This window comes from Lepidochelys kempii, chromosome 3 (genome assembly GCF_965140285.1).
Source record: "Lepidochelys kempii isolate rLepKem1 chromosome 3, rLepKem1.hap1, whole genome shotgun sequence".
In the NCBI taxonomy this organism is placed as follows: domain Eukaryota; kingdom Metazoa; phylum Chordata; order Testudines; family Cheloniidae; genus Lepidochelys; species Lepidochelys kempii.
Genome location: NC_136382.1, coordinates 160,670,918 through 160,690,537, shown reverse-complemented (window position 1 = coordinate 160,690,537; position 19,620 = coordinate 160,670,918). Strand labels below are relative to the sequence as shown.

General features: G+C 42.4%; 1 protein-coding gene across 1 annotated transcript in view; it reads right to left on the bottom strand.

Moving 5' to 3' along the window:
* LOC140909462 (calpain-8) overlaps positions 1-19,620 on the bottom strand; it is a 46,598-nt gene that overhangs the window by 6,500 nt on the left and 20,478 nt on the right. Inside the window, exons 6-17 of the mRNA XM_073338774.2 lie at positions 18,335-18,418; positions 17,466-17,551; positions 15,886-15,960; positions 14,635-14,795; positions 13,374-13,534; positions 9,960-9,971; positions 7,324-7,535; positions 5,726-5,762; positions 5,006-5,071; positions 3,977-4,034; positions 2,968-3,032; positions 128-196 (exon numbers count right to left, since the gene is read on the bottom strand). Of these exons, the coding sequence (XP_073194875.1) occupies positions 128-196; positions 2,968-3,032; positions 3,977-4,034; positions 5,006-5,071; positions 5,726-5,762; positions 7,324-7,535; positions 9,960-9,971; positions 13,374-13,534; positions 14,635-14,795; positions 15,886-15,960; positions 17,466-17,551; positions 18,335-18,418 (1,086 nt within the window). The remainder of the gene's footprint in view (positions 1-127; positions 197-2,967; positions 3,033-3,976; positions 4,035-5,005; positions 5,072-5,725; positions 5,763-7,323; positions 7,536-9,959; positions 9,972-13,373; positions 13,535-14,634; positions 14,796-15,885; positions 15,961-17,465; positions 17,552-18,334; positions 18,419-19,620) is intronic.

The window sequence follows — 19,620 nt, the reverse complement described above, 5'->3', positions numbered from 1 at the left end:
CAAAACTCCAAACATAATGGGAAATTGGGACCTGTTTCTGACCTTGGTGGCTTGGACCCATCTCTGTTTAAATCTGTATTTCACAGAGCTAGATAGGGGCAGGGAAACAATGAAATAAGTTAGTTACCAAATATTTTTGAATCTTCAGCCAAAGTATCTTGAATTCTACAACATCCAAGGTGCCAGTCCCATTGGTCTGGGTATGTTAAGGCCTGGTTCAAATTCAGAATGGATCAGTTTCTACCCATATCAAAGAGGAAGAGTAACCGGCACTGATACAAATAATGACCCATTGCAATGTAGTGTACTTATTCATAGTAGTTTTCATTTGTAATCCACCCATTAGAGAGAGACTTGCAGTTTTAAATTTGCTTAGCTAAGGGTGTGCTAAGAATTCCTGGGCTATCTGCAGTACTGTAGTGGATTGTTAAAAAGGTACTACACCTATTAGATTACACTCCCATTTCATACAGAGAGGAGTAACCCACTACTGAAAGTTCTTTTTTAATAGACTACAGGTATGTCTACGCTACGAAATTAGTTTGATATTATAGAAGTCAATTTTTAGAAATCAATTTTATACAGTCGATTGCGTACGTCCACACTAAGTGCATTAAGTCGGCAGAGTGCGTCCTCACTACCATGACTAGCAGAGGCTTACAGAGCAGTGCACTAGGGGTAGCTATTCCACAGTTCCCACAATCTCCATTGCCCATTGGAATTCTGGGTTAAGCTCCCAATGCCTGATGGGGCAAAAATATTGTTGGGGGTGGTTTTGGGTACATTAGTCGCCCTCCCTCTTTGAAAGCAATGGCAGACAATCGTTTCGTGCCTTTCTCCACCCCGTGCGAACACCATTCTGCTTTCAGCAGATGGTGCAGTAGGACTGCTAACTGTCGTCATCCACCGCTGCTCTGCTGCTATTGTCTCAATAGCGAATTTCTCCATGTTGTCTGTCACGGGCTCCTGGGTACATGTGTTCTTCCTTGGGAAATGTGTGCGGTGCTAACCGTAGTCCTCCACCACTTCCGCTGCCATGCTGCTCTCCTGAATCCACCTCACAGGTCCTCTCATCATTCTCTATAAATATCTATTCTCGTGGCATGTGTCATCAGCCACCGCTTCCGCTGCCACTCTGCTCTCCTGCAGACGCCATACCACAGCAAGCATGGAGCCCACTCAGATCACCGTGGCAGTTATGAGCATTGTAAACACCTCACGCATTATCCTGCAATATGTGCAGAACCAGAACCTGCAAAAGCAGGCAAGGAGGCGACAGCAGCGCGGTAATAAGAGTGATGAGGACATGGACACAGACTTCTCTCAAAGTACGGGCCCTGGCAATTTGGACATCCTGGTGGATGACCTTACATTGTGATTGACCTTACAATAAGTGATTGACCTTACATTGGACACTCATTAGCTATCAGGATCAGAAGCTGCCCTGATCTATGCTGATTACATCTGTGCTGAGCCAAGAACCTCTGACTGCTAAAAAGAACAAAGGTTTCAACTAATAAGAGATTCTGAATTAAATTAAAGTTTGCAGGTGACACAAAAATTGGGGCAGTGGTAAATCATGAAGAGGCCAGGTCACTGATTCAGAGCAATCTGGATCACTTGGTAAACTGGGCGTAAGCAAACAATGTGTGTTTTAATACCGCTAAATGTAAAAAGTATACATCTAGGAACAAAGAATGGTAGCCTTATTTACAGGATGGGAGACTCCATCCTGGGAAGCAGGGATTGTGAAAACTGTTTTGGGGTAGTGGTGGGTTCAGCTAACATGAACACCCAGTGTGATGCTGTGTCCAAAAGAGCTAATGAGGTTGTGGGATGCATAAACAGGGGACTTTCCAGTTGGAGTAAAGAGGTTATTTTACTTCTTTATCTGGCACTGGTATGACCACTGCTGGAACACTTTGTCCAGTTCTGACCCCCACAATTCAAGAAGGATGTTGGTAAATTGGAGAGGATTCAGAGAAGAGCCATGAGAACGATTAAAGGATTAGAAAACATGCCTCCTAGCAATAGACTCAAGTTGCTCAATCGGTTCTTCTTAACGTGAAGGTTAAGGGGTAACTTGATTAGTCTGGTTGGCTCTTCAGTCTAGCAGAGAAAGGTACAACACATGCCAATGGCTGGAAGTTGAAGCCAGACAAATTCAGACTGGAAATAAGGCGTACATTTTTAACAGTGACAGTAATTAACCATTGGAACAATTTACCAAGTGTTGTGGTAGATTCTCCATCATTGACCATTTTTCAATCAAATTTTTAAATCTCACAGCTCCCATTGGCCAGGAATGGTGAACCGTGGCCACTGAGAGCTGCGGGCGGCTGTGCCTGCAGATGGTCAAGTTAAACAAACTGTCTCATGGCCTGCCAGTGGATTACCCTGACCGGCTGCAGGTTGCCACCACTGTCCTAACCCTCGTCCTCTGGCCATATGAAGCTCATCTCCCACAGGAGGCATGCAATGGGACGGGGCATGCAAAGCCTTTCCCCATCACATAGTTCCTCTGATCTTTCTCTGCACCTTTAGGGCTATACTGTGTAAAGAGAGAAGACCATACGGACCAGCAGAAGGAAGTTCATAGTGTGTATAACAACCACTGCACAGCTTCCCAAGCACACTGGGTATGTCTACCCTGAGCTCCCATTGCTGCACTAGGTGAATTCTGGCAGAATGCCCCTGCTGTGCTGCAGAGTAGACCAGCTATGTCTAAAGAAAACATTAACATATGAAAGCCACAAAGCAGGGGTGGTGAAGATCTGGCCACTTGAGGGTTAACGTCTCTGCCACACTGTGCTGACAGAGCCACTTTTCTGAATTTTATGCCTACAGCAAGTGAAGGCAGATGCACTGGGAAAATCGGAAGTGTAAATCTAGCCTTATCTAGTCCAAGGTCTTTGCCAGGGAGATCTAGGAACTTCAGAGAACAGTGAAGTGACATTTAAAGGATACATCTAAGAGACTGATCATCTCTCTACAGGTGTTTATGGTGAATCCATCACTTTTAATGTCTGCCCCTGAATAAAAACAAAGTCAGAAATACTTTAGACAAATATTTTCTGCAGCCCACAGAAATACAGTCCACCCACAGTCAGCATCTGCTACTAGGGCAAATACACTTTCATTACTACCAACATTTCTTCTATGCACCTCCTCTCCCAACTTATTAAAAAAAGAAAGTGAATATTTAGTACAAGCGAAAGGGTTTGGATTAAAAAAATACCAGAGAGGAAAGGTCTGTTTATTCACAGAACATATACAGCATGGGCAATTGCAGTACATGCTTTTCCCAAACTGCCCTGGCAAGGATCTATGTTGCATCCATTGTAAAGAAAGAGCTTCTGTGTTTGCACTGAACAAAATTGATCCTTTTGTAATCAATGTAGGTTACACAGAATACACTATAATGAACCGGGTAGCGTGTATGTGCAGGTGCCCTCTACTGGTAGAATCAGAGTTGCACATTCTATCATAAATCCTGTACTGCTAATAGAGATTTCCCCTTAGCCCATGTGGCAGAGGATTGTGCTTTTGGAGCAGGAAAACCAGATTACATCTGTGTTGTCAATATAGGGGCCATGGTGTGCCACACAGCAGCACCTCTGGAGTCCTCCTTAGGCATGGATTTCAGACAAGTACCTGTACAGTTTGTTAGGCCAGATCCAAATGTAGAAACACACAGGGAGTGAGACCCAGTCACTTCTCCCAGGGCAAGCCCTGACCTCTCTATTCAGACTCCACATTCCAGTCCTATTATTTGGGGTGACAGTTATCTTACAGAAAGATTCATTACCCTGAACGGATCCCAGCAGTTCTCTTTTAACATTATTACTTGTTTACGTGCTAGCAGAAAGGACCATGGTACAGAAATTCATTGTGAATCAAAGAGAGATCCTGTATGTCTTACTTGCAGCATCTGCCTACCACCCTTGCTCAGTGTGAAACATCTAGTGTCACTTACTCTTTGCTAATACCCTATTCAGAAGAGTTTGAAGTTCATTTGCTGTCATTTCACAGTCCTGGAAACAAGAAAAAAAAAACCACATTTCAGGTGATAACATAAATGTTTGGAACAAACCAATTGAGCCTTCATTCACTGCAATACTCCTACAGACAACTCCACTTCTCATCCTTATCTTAAGGCTTGGGACTCTAACGCTAAGGTCTCCCGTGTAGCTGCTCTATACCGACAAAAGTTTTGCCGACAAAAGTGCTACTGTAGACAAAGCCCGAGGACACACCACAGATATTTCCTTATACTTAGAATGTGAAGTGAGTGGTATCTCAGGTACCACAGTGTGGCAACCCACTAAATGTGATGTGTCTACCAGCAACCACTGGCTCAGTTCCTCAACTAAGGAGATTCAGAAACACATCCAGACTTATGGAAACTGAAAGGGAAGCAGCTGAAATTCACCAATCACAACTCAAACAGGCTTCTCTGGCTAAAAATGATGCTCTCACACTTAAAATTGGCCCCAGGTATTTGCTCCTTAAGAGCAAACCCAATGCGACAGCTGCAAGCTAGTTTGTGCAGCAGGATCCTGCAGATGCCAAGGTCTCCTATGCAGTAGAGAGTGCAATACTACCCTCTAGCTAAAGGATTCCTGAGTCCAGCAACTTCTAACCAACAAGGAATATAGTCCTAATATCTATTAGTACAACACTCCAAATTATGCACCAGCACCAGGTAACTGACTCCCCAGGTAATTTATATCACCACATAGTAACATCACTCACTTCCACCATTCTTAAAGGGAGGCTACACCTTGAGAGAATCACATTCAGCACCGATATGAGGAATAACGTAGTACAACTGTTCTACTGTAAGGTACATTAAATTGGACCAAAATGGTAGCTGAGAGTTAATAAAAGGGGAAATCCATTCTATTCTTCAGAAGACTAGATAAACAAGAGAATTGGTACTCAAAATAGTTTTCTACCTCTGTATTAAGATGTCACTATCTTTTTCTCTCTTTAAACCACTCACCTCTCCAGAAAGCTTCTGAAACAGGCTCTTGAACTCCTTATCTATGCCCTTGTCATCAACATGAGGCTAAAGGGAAGAGAGAACCAATAATGTGGTTTATTATTCCAGACACAGGTGCCAGGAAATGGGTGGAGGTGTTTGAAATTGCCAAACAAAATTTCCTAAATAAATGGCTTAATTCCATTTGGAAGATGAGCGGGGTCAGAGAGCTCTGGCTCAAGCCCAAGCCTGAATGTCTACGCAGCAATTTTATAGCCCCGCAGCCTGTCCCAAGTCAGCTGCGGATGTTTAACTACTGTGCAGTCAGACCCTGATTGGAAAGGACTCTTGTGTTATCACATTAGGATCACAAAATAGATGTGGAGAAAAATTATATTGAGCCTGTCTATAGCAATTACACAGTTCCTTGGAGGTCTGCTTTTGAAATTCTTCTTTATGGAAAGGATCACACTATACCACGGTATTATATTCTCCTTGTGTATATGTATTCTGAACTGATGTACTACAGCTCAGTTACAGAATTGCATGGGCAAAATTTTGCCCCAAAAATGCATATGGAACCTGTAAGCCAGATAGATAGGGAAAGGAGGTTTTCAATTACAGGGCTTCTTTACACGAGTATGGATACTCTGATTTCAGCTCAAGCCAACCGCAACAAAATCCCAAATCAAATGTCTGCTTGCCCAAGAAGCTGTTCATTTAGACCTAACTGGCATTTACCTCATATGGTTTTGCAGCCACTACATCACCAATTTCCCTGAGGAAAAATAAAAATAAAAGAAATGACCAATCTAGTATTTACAAAGCAATGGATCCTTGTATAGGACTGCGGTCTCTAACACGGTAACTTGAGCTTTTCAGTCTGCAATAATCCTACCTCAGCACACACCACTACATTTTTAAAATCATGCACACCAGGTGAGCTTTTCTTTTGCCGTGTATTCAGCCTCTCCAGCCTTTTCCTTCTACTGGCCACTTTGTAGGATATATATGCTTGACGACCGTCTCTTCCCCCACACTTCTGATCCTTCCTCTGAAAACATCTGCTCAATGTACAGTAGCAGTCAAAACAGCTAAATACTATGAACCATTAAGAAAGGGACAGATAATAAAACAGAAAATTTCAATGCCACTATATAAATCCATGGTACACCCACACCTTGAATACTGTGTGCAGTTCTTATCAGCCCATCTCAAAAAAGATATTGGAATTGGAAAAGGTGGAGAAGGGCAACAAAAAAAGTTAGGGGTATGGAACAGCTTCTGAATAAAGAGAGACTAAAAAGACTGGAACTTTTCAGCTTGGAAAAGAGAAGACTAATCAGGGATATGATAGAGGTCTATAAAATCGTTATTTACTTTCTCCACACCACTCATGAAGTGTTTACGCCTTCACATAACACAAGAACCAGTGTCACCCAATGAAATTAATAGGCAGCTGGTTTAAAAAACAACAAAACACAAAACAAAAGTAAGTACTTCTTCACACACACAGTCAACTTGTGGAGCTCCTTGCCAGGGGATATTGTGAAGGCCAAGACTATAATGGGGTTTAAAAAAGAAAAAGTTCATGGAGGATAGGTTCATCAATGGCTATTAGCCAAGATGGTCAGGGATGCAACTCCATGCTCTGAGTGTCCCTAACCTCTGATTACCAGAAGCTGGGAGTGGACAACAGGGGCTGGATCACTTGGTGATTGCCTGCTCTGTTCATTCCCTCTGGGGCACCTGGTATTGGCCACTGTCGGAAGACAGGATACTGGGCTAGGTGGACCTTTGATCTGACACAATATAGCCGTTTTTATGTTTCCCATGGCACTTTTTGACAAAGTGCTTTTACTCTGTAGACCCCAGGTGGTATTCAGATACTACAGTAGTGGGTGCTAGAACATAGTGGACAAGCCATTGCTCTATAATGTGGGCTGGAGCACCCACAGAAAAAACAATAGTGGGTGCTGAGCACCCACCAGTGGGCCCTGCCAATCTGCTCCTCCCCCCACCCTCACCTCCAACCCACTGTGGATCAGCTGTTCAGTGGCAGGCAGGAGGCCCTGGGGGAGGGGGCAGAGCAGAGACAGGGCGTGCAACAGGGTGGGAAGAGGTGGGGTGGAGGCAGAAAGAGGGCGGGTGGAGCTCGAGCATCCCCAGAGAAATGAGAAAGTTGGCACCTGTGTGTGGATGTATTGACTGATACAAGTAGCGCTGAGTTGGGGGCCTTAAAGGTTCAACTCGCAAGTCTCCCATGTAGTGTGGATCATTCCACCTTGCTCCTTGCATACCTCACCTTGAGCAGACAGAATTATGAAGAAGATACATACTGAGTTTTAGCCTGTTTCTCAGAGAAAACTCTAAGGCAGAACTCTCCATCTTTGAAAGGCTCGAATGTGGATGGCACAATGAGGTACTCTCCTGGGGGCAGTTTGAGACGGCTGGAGACTTCGCGCAGGTTAACATAGGTGTCAGACCGGGCTACTGGTCGGTGGGTTGTGAAGAAATCTCGGCTCAGATGGACATCTGTGTGATTTTTCAGCTGGCAAAAATAATATTCTATTAAAAAAAAATCAACTGGATAAAGTCACCAGAAAGCCTAATTTCCCTAGTTCTATTTCATTGTTTAAAAGCCATCCCCAGAACTTTATGCTACTTGGAAGCAATATAACCTCTGAGTGCAGGCAAGGGAGACAAGCACGAATGTTCTGCCATATCAACATAAAAAACAAACCCAGAACAGGCTGAACAACAGAAAGGGGATGGTGCTTAACTCTATCAGGATCAAACTTATGTGTCTCTAATGTCTGTGAGACAATAGCAAATAGAACCATGTTAATGTGCACTCACAGCTTGACAAATTTGTTGTGAATAAGTTGTTCTGTTAATTTAGCACTTTCTTTTCATGAATTGTACATGAAAAGACTGATTTTTTACAAATTTTATTCAGCCTATGGGGTGTTTGCAAACTGTTCGCTTTGACTATTCATGGCATGTGATTGGTCACCTAAGCCACATAGTGCTGCCAGCCCTCCAGGATTGGCGTGGAGTCTCCAGGAGTTAAAGATTAATCTTTAAAGATTATGTCATGAGATGAAATCTCCAGGAATACATCCAATGAAAACTGGCAACCCGAAAGTCACATGCTGTTTCTGCTCTGCGATTGGAGGACTAAATTTTTTTAAACAGGAAAAGAGTGAATAGCTAACACGCTTGTTCTCATATCACTGTGGCATTCGTGAGCACAAAATATTCAAGAGGACAAAACCCTAGTCATGAGAGTGTTCATGTATAGCAATAAGGGACACACATATGAACAAGCCAAATGGCCATTCAGAATTCATGCAGATGTTTGTTAGCATTGAAGCTCTAGCACCTATGTACCATGGCTAACTCTCAGATTTCTTCAGTCACCTGTTTCACCAGCCTCACAGCCCTATCATCTATTCCTTGCTTCTGACAGTATCCATAATCCAAAACTGTGAATGGATGCAGGTTGTCCTTCAGCAACACTACAAACAGAATATTTTTTTTATTGGCTATGTTAGGTGAGCTATGAGCTGCTGCAATGGAAACTTCAAGCACCTTCTACCTCTAACAGTAGGCATAAGGATAACATGGCTTGAGGTTTTCAAAGCCAACGAGGGGATTTAGCCACACAACTCCCCTTCATTTCAGTGGGAAATGTGTGGCTAATCCCTTATCTGTTTTGAAAATCCAACTCAAGAGTTCCATGAACTGATAATCTGGTTACACTCTACAGAGTTTAAGCAAATCAGCCACTCATAGCGGAACACAATTAAAAACAAGATCCCAGTGCGAAATACACCTTTAGAAATCTCATTCAACTTACCTTTACTCCATAAACTTTTCCTTCAAAATGTGTGACTCATCAAGGCAATGATACAAGAAAGGTGGAGCATGTTTGACAGAGGGTGTGCCGACTGCTACACTGATTGTATTTCTGGCTTGACTATAAAGCCAGGTCACAGGGTAAATGAGCTGAACTCATTTGTAAGGGTGATCAGATGTAACTTCTTATATAAAAGTAGTATATTTAACAATAATAGCCCTAAACACTACAGCATCTCTGTTGTAAGCTATAGAATAATGTGGTGCCTTTTCTCTTTTTTTAAAGTAAGGATTGGGTTTTGGTATAATCAACTATTCAAACTATTTCTCCCCACCCATTCTGAAGTGAAACTACACGCAATGAAAAATTCAGAAATCAGATCCAGCATTTTTTCAATGTATAAGTTCCATTTCCCTTTGTGTCTGAAGCTGTAAACAGAGAGCAGATAATTGGTACATAGCTGCACATTACGTTATTGGGCAAGAACAAAGGGGATGAAAAAAAAACAGCAAAATTGGCAGCACAGAATGCTACACTATAGTAATGAACATGACTCCATCTAGCTCTAAACACCCCTTTGTGGTCCTAATTTTAGAAATGGAAAGCCTCTTTATCTTAACATTGACACTTGATTGAGGAGATAGAGTTGGGTAAATTGATGACATTGTGCCACTGCCCAGCAAAGATAGAGGGAGCCACAGAGTTTGATATTTCTTTAAATAATGTAAACTGGGTTTCCTCTAAGCAGGAAAGGAAAATACAGTATGGACCTTGTTCTGCCATAATCTTTACTAGACACACAGATCCAATTCTGATCTTAGTTATATTAAGATCAATGGCAGTCAATGGAGTCACTCCATATTTAGACTAGTGTAAATGAGATCAAAATCTGACTGGGATGAAACCTCATCCTACAGTTCCTTTAAAATGGCAATTCAGAAGTGCAGTGTTGGTCTTCAAATATCAATTTAGTGATTTAAAAAAAAAACACCCCAGTCAAAGTTCTCCCGAAGGTTTGTAGTCAGTTTAGAAGGCACCATGCTTTAAGCAGCAGTTGTATTAAACAGGTGGTGGCCATCTGGAGGATGGAAGTCTCCAGTGGAATGTACATACCTCTTCAGGGACCTGCAAAAGAGAAGTTAATAATGAAAAGAGGCTGCTTAGTATCTTCTGCAGTCAGTTGGGTGAAATGTTAACTAATGCCACATTTTATAGACTCAGGTAGTTTGTCTTTCATTCCTATGTACAACCATTTAATGCAATTCTAGTCCATGCACAAAGTTTCCACTTGTGCTAGCACTGTTCCAAAGGAAAATTAATTTCAAGATTTGGCCAAATGTTCTGTTTTTACTCAGAGGCAATGAGAACTTAGTTCAAAATTGTTTTGAAAATTTATGAGAACAGGCATAAAATCTATTTGCCCGCCATTACCATAATACTGATGAGAAATGTAATGATGATATCTGTTTTGACTTGCGATTAAAATATTTGCCAGAAGGCAAATAGTTTTGCAAAGCAATTTTAATCTGTGTAATTTAGCCCTTGATAAGTTAATAAAATAGCTAAAAAGCACTGCTGCAATTTGCACTTATGAATATAGGACATGATTTTCAAAAGCACCCAAGTGATTTGAGAGCACAAATTTCAATGGGACTTGTGCTCTCAAGTCACATAAGTGCTTTTGAAAAATTCACCCATAGCCTCTTAGCCCTGGTGTACACTAGGACTTTAGGTCGAATTTAGCAGTGTTAAATCTATGTAAACCTGCACCCGTCCACACGATGAAGCCCTTTATTTCGACTTAAAGGGCTCTTAAAATCAATTTCCTTAATCCACCCCTGACAAGTGGATTAGCGCTTAAATTGGCCTTGCCGGGTCGAATTTGGGGTACTGTGGACACAATTCGATGGTATTGGCCTCCGGGAGCTATCCCAGAGTGCTCCATTGTGACTGCTCTGGATAGTACTCTCAACTCAGATGCACGATTGTTTGCCGTTGCTCTGATGGAGGGAGGGGCGACTGACGACATGGCTTACAGGGTTGGTTTACAGGGAGTTAAAATCAACAAAGGGGGTGGCTTTACATCAAGAAGTATTTCAGGCAGGACTTCACGGAGGGTTCCAATAAGAAATGGTGCACCTAAGTTATTGTTCTTATTGGAACAAGGAGGTTAGTCTGGCCTCTGATTGATACATGGCTAGATTTACCTCGCTGCACCTTCTCTGTGAGTGACTGCAGTGTGACCTAGAGGAATGAGTCCCCTAGACGGGGGGGGGGGGGGGTTTGCAAATGAGTACAAAACAAATCTGGTCTATTTCTTGTTGTGATACACTCCATCTATCTTTTCCATCTTTGGCTGGCAGCAAACGGTGCAGAAGGACTGCATGCCATCCACATCTCATGGCTGCTCGGCAAAAGATGATGCAATAGGACTGCTAGCAATCCGTATCACCTGCCTGCTCACCATAAGATGGTTCAATAGGACTGACTGCAGGACTAAAGAGAATGACCTGATCAAGTCACTCCAAATTTAGTCCCTGTGCCCATGTCTGCCCAGGCGCTCCTGATCAACCTCACAGAGGCAACCAGGAGCACCTCAGACATGACGATGACGGCTACCAGTCGTACTGTACCGTCTGCTGCCACAAGGCAATGGGTTGCTGCTGCTGTGTAGCAATGCAGTACCGCGTCTGCCAGCACCCAGGAGACATACAGTGACAGTGAGCTGAGCGGGCTCCATGCTTGCCGTGGTATGGCGTCTGCACAGGTAACTCAGGAAAAAAGGTGTGAAACAATTGTCTGCCCTTGCTTTCACGGAGGGAGGGAGGGCCTGATGACATGTACCCAGAACCACCCGCGACAATGTTTTAGCCCCATCAGGCATTGGGATCTCAACCCAGAATTCCAATGGGCAGCGGAGACTGCGGGAACTGTGGGATAGCTACCCACAGTGCAACACTCCAGAAGTCGACGCTTGCCTCAGTACTGTGGAAGCACTCCGCCAAGTTAATGCACTTAGAGCATTTTCTGTGGGGAGACACACACTCGAATATATAAAACTGATTTCTAAAAAACCGACTTCTATAAATTCGACCTAATTTCGTAGTGTAGACATACCCTTATAGAATGTCTTTTATGTCTAGTTTAGATAGGAGTGCATTGGTTGGAGGCTCATACCATATAAGAGTATCAGCCTGTGCACTCAGTTGTAAGAGTTATTACTACTGTAATTGTCTTTCAGTTAGCTTCAGTGACATGACTTATATAAGATTCTACCAGGCAGGTAAGCTTCAGTATGCCCATTCTCTTTTCTTGTTATACACATCTGCTCAGCATTTTCCTGACTAGAGTAGGTCTTCCTTGGCCATAGTCTCAGCTGAAATTATATCCATCCATAGGCGAAAGCACCAGTGGTAGCTTGTATCATGGATGAGCGTCCAGGTTAGAGGATTTAGCAGCCCTTCCTTTCAAGGTAGAGTTCATTTGTTAAGAGTTACTAGATCTACCCTAACAAGTAAAAGATTATTAAGTGGGCAGGTGAGTGAGATCTCCCAAGACAGAAATACACTAAGGCAGAAAGATTGTGTTTTGGTCTGTCTATGGTGATAGATAAGTAGAGAGAGCCATTCTTTAATGTGCAAATTCTAGAATGCAAATGGATTGGGTTGCCTGGTATTAAACAGATGGCATGGGAAACACAGAGCTAGCTGTGTGCACAGACACGTTAGCACCAGGGAAAACCCTTGCCAATTTTGTACCAGTGCCACATTTTCAGCCCTGAAGAAAAGCTATCCCACATGTGCAGGAGATAAGGGAACCAAAATGCACAAGCTACTTTAGCAAAAGTTAGTCATTCCCATTAAAGACCTTTGCCTATGGGAGTCTATGCTACACTTCATGATCTCATATCTGCAGAAAAGCAATGAATTATGATATCAGTTGGAATTTCAGATTTTTTGTTTTGTTTCCATGGCATCACAGAAGTTAGAGATAGAAAAGTCCTACTCCCATCTCCGGCCTCTGCAGAATTGTTCCCTACAGTATATTATCCAACTGTTTACACAGACAGTGGTGACGCAATTGTTATATAAAACCAGAAACCAACAGAACAATACTATGGTAGGTAGTGAAGCTAACACAATCTGCATATTCAAAGAAAAATAATTCAAGCGAACAGCAGGAACTAGTGATGGGCCTAAAACTGAACCATTTATCTGGAATCTCCTTCCATTATGAACCAGCACTGTTTAGGCTTTGCAAGAGAAAAGACCTGAATGAGACTGTTGATAAATTAGCCACCTCCACTTTTGAAGCGCTCTGTTAGAAACTGAATGGTACAAACCCTGAACCATTTATCTGAACACTCCCATGCGACGGGGGTCAGATCGAATGAGAGAAGGATTTGAACCATCTCGCAAAACCAAAACCTGACTGAGGTGATGCTGAAAAGTCAAAAGCCTCCCTGAGCGTTGCCGATCTCGAGGAGAGCACAGCATTGAGTAACCCCTTAAAAGGGACTTACTATACCTGATAGAGAGAATAGCCAATACTGAGTAGACCTTCCCCCATCTTCTTCTGTCTCCTGCGGTTCTTCTGCATAAGGCCCACCAGCACAGTGCTTCCTTCATCATCATCATCATCGGGCTCATCCAGCTTGATTTTAAACTGAGGATTGGTCCAGTATGTCACTAAAAAAATCCCAAGGGAAAATGATAGGAAAGAGCATTTGATTTCACTGCCACTGAGGTCATTCTCATGAGACGTACAGAAACAGCACTTTGGAAAGACCTTCTTTGGGGTTCAGTCAAACCTTTCCATTACATTATATGATTCCATGTTTTTCCAGCTGTGCTGTATATTTATTTAAGCAATAACAAATTACAAAGACATCTCCTGGGGAGTAATGACTAGCTGGGAGGAGCCAATGCCATCAACACCAAGTAGTCATTTAGTCCCAGGAAATGTCCTCTGCTGAGACTCTTGTTGTTATATGGCCAAATCCCAGAGGGCCTCTCTTCAGGTTTGACCTGAAAATGCAAGGCCAAATTACGATACTCTGTGTCTTTTAGTGTTGAATTGTGACTGTATTGTGGCTTCCACAATCCACTGGTGATTAGTCCAGTCAGAAGCCTGAGTAATACAGGCAGGGAAAGTGCATAAAGAAAAGACACTGTGCAGTAAATTAACTGCTCAAGTGAGGAAAGAAACCCTGATGAGAAAATGGGTCTGAATCAGGTTTTGATTTAGACCACATAGGTTTGGGTTAATATCAACACGTGTAGAAAATAGGTAAAAAACCCTAGAGAAGGAACTTCAGATCCAAACCCTTCTGGCTCTTAACTGCTTTCTAAGCTTCTCGTTCCAAATTAGAGAAAAGGAGACTTGACCTATTTTCTGAATCAGGCACTGATGCAGCCCAAGATGGCAGAAATCTCATGAAAATGACTGATCTCAGATTCCCAGCCAGTCCTGATAATGGAAATCTCCAAATACCAGCTGATCTCATGAAATTTCTGCCACTTTTGGCTGAAATCTCATGAGAGCACTTGCAAGTTTTCAACTTCAAACCCAAACAGACAGTCCTGATTCAGCCTTGAGCCTAGACCCCGGACTAAACCAGTCCAGATCTTTGCTTCACCTCTTTGATCCAACTATAAAAACACCAGAACACACACCTCCATGAAACAACCCACACTGCTGCTTCAACAGTGATACAACATGGAACCTGTGTTGGAAGAAATTGTATCTATTTCTTCACCACACAAACAAGTTTCACCTGGGTCTTTACCTGGATAGTTCTGGCAGCCACCAGCGGTAGAACCCCGTCTCCACTGACCATTGAATAAGGTCAGGCCCCATTTATGAACCTTGTCATTCGTCAGGGTGTCAGGAGTCAAGTTGCAGATTTCAAGCCGTGTAAACTGTCTTTGAAAATCTGAGAATGCCATCCTGACAAAGAACACAAAGAGACCATGGTGAATTCATGAACTTGGAACATAGCCAGACCCACTGTGAATTGATCCCTTTTCTAATGGGGCAGAAAATAGCAGAACCACAGGAGAATTCCCTGAAATTCAGTCTAATTGAACTTTGGAACTAAAATTGGCTTTTAGGAACCCCAACCACCCCTTTAAGGCAACAGTTCTCAATGGCTAATATTCATTAAGGGCTCAACTGTGCCACCTTTGCTCATGCTGAATCATACTTTAGTACCCAAATAATTTCACTGAAATCAGTGCAGCTATGTGGGGAATGAGCCATACATCCAGATAGTCCCAGAGATTTAAAAAATAAATAAATTGGTTATCCTTCCATTGTTGATGTTTCTTACCCCCCTCTGATAGCTCAGCCTGGGTAACATTCACCTTATTATTACATTAGAAGATAAACAGGTCATGTTGCCAGCTACCCAGGAAAGCAGGACACACTGCCAACAGATATTCAAGCACTCATGGGGACTGACACCATTCCTTGCACTCAGAATGATTCTGATTTCACTTCCACTGGCATAAATCAGGCATAACTCCATCACTGTCAGTGGAATTAACACTGAATAAATCCACAGCAAAGAAAATCTGAATCAGATCCGTCCCTGATTCTCCACTGTCTTGCACCTTGTGTAGCTATTTACATTTGCACAAAGAGGACAACTGCCATTCTAATTGAGGGTAGAATTCTACAAAGATCAATTCAATATTAATCCATGTAACCAAATACTGGGCTGGATTTTCCACTCACTCCCGGTAAATAGATGCTACCAAGCTATAAAGCTGAACTTCCTCACTACTATTTAGCCAAATCCAAGCCACAAAATATTGAGCATCTGAGCTACATCCTTGCCACCTCATCATGCTATAGAAACCCTAATATACAGGTCATATTTGAATGGGAAGGGAGATAACCAACAGGCTCTCTCACACATCCTGGCTGTGTTATTAACCCTTTGGATAGTGGTATTTTCCTCAACCACCATCCAAAGCAATGCTGTACATCTCCATGTACAGTTTCCTAAGGATTAATCCCACTAAATGATTCTTACCAAAACTCTCCATCATCTGCTTGCTTATCCAGAGCCTGTTTTTGTTTGGGATCAATATAATTCCATTCTAGAGCACTGCAGGCAAAACACAAGAGGCAATAAGTATAGTAGTTACATTTTACTTTATAAAAATGTCAGGAAGTTGGAATCTTTCTATACTTACAGAAGATAAAAGTACATATTTCCTTCAATGACTGGATTTTTTACTCATTCCAAGGGCTGTGCAAAATGCAAATTAACTCTATATACAGTTGGAAATTTAGACAAACTGGTCAAAGAATCAGGCTTTACATTTAACTGTATTTGTGGCAAATGAACCCCACATTTAATCATAACTGCAAGTATGCACAGATATCACTAGGACTATCAGGAAATGTTCTCTCAGTGTGAGATCTATTCTAATGTCTAAGTCTCCCAAGCAGAGTGGTGAAACCTCCATTATTTGGGACATTTTAAAACAAGAATGGAGAAAGAGCACTAGAAAAATATACTACAGGGAGCAATCCTGCACTGGTCACAGGGAAGGACTAGGTATCCAATGCTTCTATTCCATCTCTATCATACTATTGTAGAGTAGGCCAGGCTCTCATCTGATCCCATAAAAATCTGGAGTAACTCCATTGATTTCAGTGGAGATGATCCACAGTAAAACAGGTGTGACTGAGATCAGAATATGGCCCTGTTAGTCTATATGAAGCAGACTACTTTTAGGGTGAGCAAACCAGGTCCAATACAAGTAAGATTCACCCTAAAGCTTTGCTCAAGTTGCACACAAACTCAATGCTATAATTTCAGCCAGCCGGGATGAGAAGCAGATATATCAAAATCCTGTGTGAGAAATGTTCATGCTATTTTCAACCTGACCAAACCCAAGAAAAATCTTAGAAACGTTGTGACCATACTTCTCACGAGATACCAAGCCCACCTTCCAGCTCAGAGCGGTTCAGATGGGTATTCAAATGTTTGGGTGCTTAGCTGAACACAGAGCCTTTTGAGCTTCTCCAGCTGCAGTGAAACATTGCCCTTTCTTAGGCCTTGCAGTCCCATCGATGGCGTTGCACAGCAATTTGGCCCTATTGTGTTTTCTAGCCATGGAAATTGACTGAATACTACACTGGTATTTCACCAGCATCAGTAGGATACAGGCATGAGGAGAGTCACCTTGCGAAATGACATGGGTCTGACTTCCTTGGTCCTGTTCACAGCAAGAACTACAGACTACTCTCCACAAATAGAGAGCCCTGCCTAGACAGCAAATGTGAAAAATCGGGACAGGGGGTGGGGGTAACAGGAGCCTATATAAGAAAAAGACCCAAAAATCGGAACTGTCCCTATAAAATTGGGACATCTGATCACCCTAGTCCTGTCTGGGGGGAGGAGGTAAATCCCATGATGAGAACAGATCAATAGCCAGCACTGCTAATTTATGAATAATGCTTTACTTCTGACAAAGATCAATTGATTTAACACCTTTTCCAAATGTGCTGTGTGGCTTATTAACTGCAGATATTACCAATTTAATTTTTAAAAGATATTGGAACACAGTGAGGAGAGGGATGGCACAGAATATAATAACCTACTTATCACTCCAGGCTCCGGTCCACTCCACTTCACCCCAGGGATTTCTAATCCTGACTAGCTTCTCTGGGCGTCCACGGTAGTTTACCTGTAGGATCCACAGCAAGCAGAGTCTGAGCATTATGTTAATTTACTCATTATCCTGTAGTATGCGCTTTTACAGCTAGAGAAAAAAACCCACAATTTGCACTCTAGTGGGATGTCAAGAGAAAAAACCCACCAAACATCTCCCACCCCCATCATCATTTTACTCTCCCCTTCACCACCAACCCAGCACTACAAAAATAGCATTACTTACAGGCCTAATGGTGAGTCATACAATATATGGGTAACATGCAAGGATGAGCATCAGCTACAGCACAGCACAAGATCTGCATTCTCCACAGCATGTGACATTTCAGAAGATTGTACCAATTATGCTGCTGCACTAAGTTATTTAGCAGAATCTCCTCTATAATCACGGTAGCTTGTGATATGTAGGGAAAGCTTGTGAAATGTAAGGTTCAAGTGAGTTTATAATATAGTCAGTTAGTACAATGCAGGTCGCAGGCTATGCTAATTTGCTGAAGAAAACTGGTTTGAATAAGGTATCTGAGAGGTTATCACCAAGGGGAAAGATTTCAAGCTAAAGAATTATTACAGTCAATCTCTGTCTCTGTGGCTGTAAAGATATTAGCAACATTTTCATATGGGGTCAAATGTAGAGAGCCATCAGCAAGTTGTCAAAGGCCGTGTAGTATCACAAACCCAAAATTATGTTGTTTGTTAGACTGGTAAATCATTCTGTGTGATGGCAAGTTTCATCAACACTGTATAGGTCAGGTTTACCCATAGGAAACCTAATAGGTTTAGCCATTATGTATGAGCTTACCTCTTCTGCTCCAGTGAGAGAGTAAGCATGTCCCTTTACCAATTTCTTACTTGTGATAGCTTCAGTTTCAGCTGCACTGGTGATCTAGGGCAATGAAAATACTGTGATATATTGCGCGCGCACACAGTTTTAAAGACCAAATTAATGCAGTTGCAGATATCTAAATGGTATTCTAAAAAAATTCAACAATACAAACTGTGTTAAACAGAAATGGACCCTAACCCTGGAGCTCTGCTTTGTATCTCCAGAACCCCAGTTCCAAACACATCTGTGACTTGGGATGAGGGGGAGCTGAAATATGAATCCAAATTTTCTCAATTTCAAAGATTCAGGTCCAGTCCATTATAGAGAGAAGTTTCAGTTACAAACTTTTATTTGAACTGAGATCCAGAGCTCAGCTCGGCTGGTTAGAATCCAGTAAGTCAATAATAAACTCAGCCTCTGGTGAATATAAAGGGCTCAGTATGCCAAGATTCAGATATACAACACTGACCTTTTTACTGTGCAACTTTAAAAAAAAACGTTGAGGGACAAGAGGAAGAAACAAATTTGAAAGATGTGGGCTTCTTTTAACCTATCTAATGTTTTCTATAACTGCTGAGACTGCCTATTACAGATGTCGGTGATTTATAGGATTGAGAAATGGAGCCAACTCCAGGTTGTGTGTGAGGAAAAGGGTGAGTGTGGGTCTCAAATGACTGACCTAGAGTACCTCATAATAAAGCATACTTGAAAGGCACCATAGAGCGAATGTAAGATATTCTCAAAGAGTTTGAGTCTGTCACCTTCTCCCCATTTGAGTGTCTGGGGCTGTAGGCAGGCAGCATTTGAATCCGAACAGTAGTTAGAATTGCATTTTAGAAGCTGGATGAACCAGGCAAATTAGTCGTTTCTTTTCCAGTGTCAAAGGAATGTGGTCAGAGAGGAAATATCGTGAAGGAGTCTGAGCTGACATGCTGTCACTAAGTAAATCAGACTTGGGGCAGATTGCCACAACTCTATGAGGGACTCATGCCATCACCGGTACATGTGATTGGAATAACAGAGACTTGGTGGGATAACTCACATGACTGGAGTACTGTCATGGACGGATATAAACTGTTCAGGAAGGACAGGCAGGGCAGAAAAGGTGGGGGAGTTGCACTGTATGTAAGGGAGCAGTATGACTGCTCAGAGCTCAAGCATGAAACTGCAGAAAAACCTGAGTGTCTCTGGATTAAATTTAGAAGTTGAGCAACAAGGGTGATGTCATGGAGGGAGTCTGCTATAGACCACTGGACCAGGGG